The sequence below is a fragment of the Podarcis bocagei genome, assembly GCF_964188305.1.
Source record: "Podarcis bocagei genome assembly, chromosome: 3".
NCBI lineage: Eukaryota > Metazoa > Chordata > Lepidosauria > Squamata > Lacertidae > Podarcis > Podarcis bocagei.
In genome coordinates, this window is record NC_138127.1 from 18,227,349 (window position 1) to 18,233,348 (window position 6,000).

Consider the following 6,000-nt stretch of genomic DNA (forward strand, 5'->3'; position numbering starts at 1 on the left):
GAAATGATAAAGTAAGTATTGATAGAAAAAACGAGAAATATTTGAAACAAATTATTATGTTTATTAAGAATGTCAAAATTAAATTACAATTTTTTGAAATTGGTAACATAATATATTTAAAGGTATAATAAGATGGGAAACAAGATAACAAATTGCTGAACTGGCTAGAACAATGAATGCAATGCTGAGAGGATGCGAGGAGGTCCAAAAGTGAATTGCTGAAAGATGTTAAGGAAAGTTTCATAACATTTTTTTTTCTTGTTTTTATTTTTCTTTATATATATATATAAAAAATGTTTCTTGTATGTTGCCATGTAAACAAATTTGTTAATCTATGAAAAGAAACGCAATAAAAAATCTATATAAAAAAAAAGAAAATAATGATATTCAGTGCCATCCCATGGTTTATAAAAATAGTTCATTCTCACTGAATCTAGTTTATTGTTGGAATAATTACTTAATGGACAGATTTTTTTTAAAAAAATAATGTGTTACATCATTATATTCGCAATAGCCCTTGAGATCCATGATTCTTAATTTGCTGCTTCTTTTTGTTACATTCAGATGTGACAGAGGAGGTAAGGTAAATTACGTTTTCTTACCCTCAGATTCTTCTGCAGATTGTACTTTGGCATAAGATGGATTGTAAACAGATGACCATTGGGGGATGCAATGCATACTTTACTGAAGATTCCTGGCAAAGCAGTGATTTCTAGGGATGTGTTTTCCAAATAAGTTGTTTCTAGAAGTGCTTGACCAATATATGTATTTGTTAAATTATGTGAATGCAAGGGATTGTCTTTGGTTAGACGCATCCCAGCAAAACAAACAATATTTTAAAACATGATAGTCAGAACTGCTATGTTTGAGCAGCATGGCTATGTGAAAATATTAGTAAGGTGGTGTTGATATCTGTAAATACCTATCCTACAGGCTCATGGCAAATAACTATGAAAATTAATGTAAAATACATTTGCATGGTTTCAGTTTATGGTACACCCGTAAGTATACAAATATAAAATACTATTCTGGTTAACTGTGTGATTGAAAATTACTTTTTTCCCATTCATGAAATTATTTACTCATGATGATATTGTGTCTAAAATTCATTTCAGCTTCTCTCAATTTATCAGGGATTGTGTTTGGCTACTGGGACTCTCCTTGAAGAAATTTTCCATTGAGTTATTTGGGGAGCTACTTCATAACCCTCAGTTTAGGGCTTTTGCCTCCTGTGTGGTGCTCCTTATCAAGCAGAAAGACACATGTCTGCAAGATAGAATGCTTACAATTGTCAACACGTGTTACACACACACACACACACACACACACACACACACACACCACTAGTGAAAAAGTGGTTCCATGTCTGCTATTAGCTAACTGTGTGTGTGTGTGTGTGTGTGTGTGTGTGTGTGTGTGTGTGTGTGTGTCTGCCTTCCCCAACACGGTGACCTTCAAATGTTTTGGACTCCACCTCCTTTAAGCCTTAGCCAGAATGGCCAGTTGTCAGAGATGATAGGTGCTACCTACCTCTACTTATAGCTTGTGTTGGTAAAAATAGGTATCATTCTCAATATGCTTCTCCAGCTTTAATCATCAGTGACTCATCACTAAAAAAAATCTGATTGATCATACGGTCCCTGTGCACATTTCTGAGGAGAACAGATTTCTTTTCTTATACAGAAACCTATCACTATGTAACTTGACCACTAGTTAACAAGTGTTTGCCTGTTCCTGGTTTGGATTACTAATTGTCATTTCTTCATCTTTCAGCTTTATGTGGTCCTTTGAGAAAGCAAACCTCAGCATGGTCCAGGTTATCACAGGACAACTGGTTGAATCTTTTGATGAAGAGTTTAGGACACTGTACGCCCGTTCTTCTGTTCCCAGCTCATTTGCTCCAGAATTAGTTAGAATTAATAGCCGCCGAGCACTCTGGGAGAACGATGCCTACCAGCATTCACAGTCTTCCTTAGCTTCAGCTTCTAGCCTGCGTAACCCTTTTGGGAGGGCCAACAAAACCCACAACTTAGACACCAGCTTTCTGAAGAAACAAGGCAGATATGGAATAAATGACAATGACACATTCACTCCTAGAAACCACATCTTTCAGAAACCACAGTTTGCACCAGGTTTTCATATGCAGAGTAGAATCCAGCAGTACCAGCCCAACGAAGTAAATGAACATTGGAAAAGGCACAGCTATGCAGGGGAGAAACCAGAAAGGACTCCATACATGATGCTCAACAGGGCAATGAACCGGGCAAATAATCAACCGCATGGTTGGCAGGTGCCATCTGACAGTCTCAGTGTTGTATCTTCGTTGCACGGAAGTTACAAAAACCTCAATGTGCCTCAACAGAGTTTGGTTGACCGGCTGCCACAGCCAAAGCTGAATATTGCAGACAGGAACTCAATTGTACGGAGATCTTTCAATGGAACAGACAGTCACGTCCGCTACCTACAGCAGAGAATGCCGACCCTTGAACGTACCACAAAATCTTTCCTGCGCAACTGGCGCATTGAATCATATTTAAATGACCAGTCGGATTTTCCAGCAGACTCAAATGGCTCAGGGATAGGTGATAGGTGTGAGGGCTTTGATGCAGCGGAAAATATCAAGGCCCATGCCCTTTATGCTCACTCTCGCCTGCGCTCCTCCTTTGTCTTTAAGCCAACTTTGCCAGAGCAGAAAGAAGTAAACAGCTGTGCCAGTTCTTCTAATTCGACTATCATTGGTTCAGATGGCAGTGTGACGCCCAAAGGAACGCCCAACCATGTTCCCAAGCCAGAAGATGGAGCTGATGACATTGAGGCAGAACCAAGCACACACGTCCCACTGGAACCTGAGGTAGTCAAAAACAACAACCTGCCAATTTCAGAAGATAAGAAACCTAGTGTAACTCCGCCAGTTAGTCAAGAGAAGCCTACCTACCTATATTCAACTCTGAGCACAAGCAGACCAGTAGAATTTCTCAAGAATGAAAGCATACTGAAAAGGCGAAGTTTTCCAATGTTTGACAATTCAAAATCTGCTTTGGATCTTGGGAATAACAAAGAGGCAGCCAGCTACGTCTACAGCACACTAAATAGGAATAGACTTAGACAACCGGCTGCTCTAAAGCCACCGCTAGAGGAGGACCTACAAAACTCTAAAAGCTTGTACGATGTTGCCAATCATCTATCACCTGACAGTAATAAGCTGAAAAGTGAACAGGCCAGGTCTCCCACCACCCCGAAGTCCATTTCTGTGGCTGCACTAGCTGAATCGAGCAAAGATGACCCTGGGAAAGATGCCTCACCGAAGAAAGAGAACAAGAATTCCCCAAGTTTCCTGAAGAAGGGGTCGCAGAAACTGAGGTCGTTGCTGAACCTCACACCGGAGAAGAAAGAGAGCCTGTCCAAAAACAAAGCGCCTGCTTTTTACAGAATGTGTAGCAGTTCTGACACTCTGGTGTCAGAAGGTGAAGAAAATCAAAGACCCAAAGTGGCGGAAATCAAGGTGGAATGTTCTCCCAGGAAAAAAAGAAACTCCTCCTCTAATTCACAGGGGAGCCTACATAAGAGTAAAGAGGACATTACTGTCAGCCCAAAGTCCCCCAAATCTCCAAAATCTCCCAAGTCCCCCAAGTCTCCAAAATCACCAAAGTCTCAAAAATCTCTGAAACCTCCATCAGAAGAAAACATGAAAAGGGGGCCTGTTGTGAAACCAATAGAAAATATGCTGTTGGAAGTACCTCCAGGCGACCCATCTGCTCCCAGATTCAACACCGAGCAAATTCAATACCAGGATGTCAGGGAGCTGCGTGCAAATGCAGGCCGGGATCGGGTCCCCCCACCAACTGCTGCCGCTATTCCTCCGCACAGGGTCAGTGCAGCGGCGCCTCGTCTATCAAGCACCAAGCCAAACGATGAGCTAATAAGACCTCGCTTGAGCGATAGGCGTATTTACAGTCGCTTTGAGCCATTTTGCAAAGTGGAAAGCTCTGCTCAGCCAACAGGAACTCAGCAAGCAAGCAGCACCCAGAAAAACAGCGCTCACTATCCGGAGACAAATAGCAAGGCCTCTAGGAATAATTATGGAAGGAGCAACCAGGTGGCGAATTACAACCCTGGTGTCTACCACCCATTGCACCCCAATGAAAACAAGTTGCGAGGAATTATGCAAAAGTTTGGGAATTTTATATACAAAAATAAATGAAACCTACTTATGGAATTTTTTTATTTTATTTTTTAAAACATACCTGCTGTAAATACTTAAGTACAGACTGCTGGACAGCTTTTGTAAAGCTTAACTCAAATCACTACAGGAGTTAGAACACTGCTATACATGTATATAACTTTGGTTCAGCATAGGTTTCGGAATCCGACCTGTTGATACGTATTTGCGTTTTTATGTCGTTTGAGGTGTAACTCACCTCAGTGCTGGCAATAAACATTCTTTTATAAACCCTGCCAGAACATGCAAGGTGGAGCCACTCTTTCCATAAAATTGCTTTCATGCACAATAAATGCTCATTGGTTACTAATCTTTTTACATGCAGTCTGCATGTCTACTCTCAAGGTTGTGCTTCTGTTGGGGGAATATACTGTTTTCTGAATGCTGGACTTGCTATATTTTTGTAAACGAAAGAAGCAATGCTGCTCCCCTCCATTACAATATCTACTAGGCTTCCATTTTCAGCAGCAGCTACATGTATATTGTCACATTCAGTGATAGTAATATGCATACCCTAAAGTAACACGTGACTGGAGAAGACTGTAATTGCAGTTGTCCATAACACAAGTGCAGTATTTGAGTTGGCGCTATTAATCTAAAAGCCTATCCTTTAAAAAGTGCAAAAGAATGAGCTTAAGTTAACATGACCAATCTAGCGGATGGGTAAATCTGGATCAAAATCAATAGGATATAAATATGCTTTATTGGCACAGTTGAAATATCGCAAACCTGATTTTTCCAACAGTGCCTTGAAGCTCGCAAAAATGTGGCAAACTCACCATTCCTCCTTTCTCACACATGAGCCCCCCCCCCCCCAGTTTTCTCTAACCATATTTTGTCATCGCATCCCAATTGGTAACTATTGTTTTATTGTTATGTAAGCCGGTATGAGGAGGTTTTTTGTTTTTTTTTAAAGCAAACAAACAATCAAGCGTTATAATTTTTATGAAATATATAAAAACAAACTCCCTGTTACTGTTTGATCCCACCCAATTCAAACCATGGTTTCAAAATACAGTTTAAAGGCAAGTCATTAGCTATGGCTGCCCAGTTGAGACATCGCACCAAAATGTGGCTAAGGGAAAGAAACAGGAAATTAAGAGAGTCAGAGAGTATAAACATCCATAACACAGGAGAGGGGAACCTCAGCTCTAAGGGCCAAATGCAGGCTTCTCTGATTGGCCTTTGGATCTTTTTCTAAGCCATACGCCTCACCTTCAAAGACAATTGCAACCACTATCTATTCAGTGCAGGGGATGCTCACATACATTATTAGCGTGTTCGGATCTTGCTGCAGGCAACAGTCTCCGGATCAAAAAACCCACATATCACTGTCTTTTTAAATATAGTAGCTGCTTCAAAATGATGATTGTGCTCATTTATGGAAGCAGAGAACAACTGTATTTCAGTCTGCCCATTCTCATACTTGCTTTATTATACAGTGGTGCCTCGCAAGATGAAAAGAATCCGTTCCGTGAGTCTCTTCGTCTTGCGGTTTTTTCGTCTTGCGAAGCAAGCCCATTAGCGGCTTAGCGGATTAGCGCTATTAGCGGCTTAGCGGATCAGCTGATAAGCGGCTTAGCAGCTTAGGATCAGCTGATAAGCGGCTTAGTGGCTTGGGGGAAAGGGGGGGGGAGGAAGAAACCCCGCAGGAACTCGCAAGACATTTTCGTCTTGCGAAGCAAGCCCATAGGAAATTCGTTTTGTGAAGCACCTCCAAAACGGAAAACCCTTTCGTCTAGCGGGTTTTCCATCTTGCGAGGCATTCGTCTTGCGGGGCA

The 6,000-nt window shown here is 41.2% G+C and overlaps 1 protein-coding gene across 1 annotated transcript in view; it reads left to right on the forward strand.

Annotated features, from left to right (window-relative positions):
* FAM83B (family with sequence similarity 83 member B) overlaps positions 1–4,529 on the forward strand; it is a 52,671-nt gene extending 48,142 nt beyond the window's left edge. Inside the window, exon 5 of the mRNA XM_081187072.1 lies at positions 1,774–4,529. Within this exon, the coding sequence (XP_081043198.1) occupies positions 1,774–4,201 (2,428 nt within the window). The 3' untranslated portion in view covers positions 4,202–4,529. The remainder of the gene's footprint in view (positions 1–1,773) is intronic.
* Positions 4,530–6,000: the final 1,471 nt, after the last annotated feature.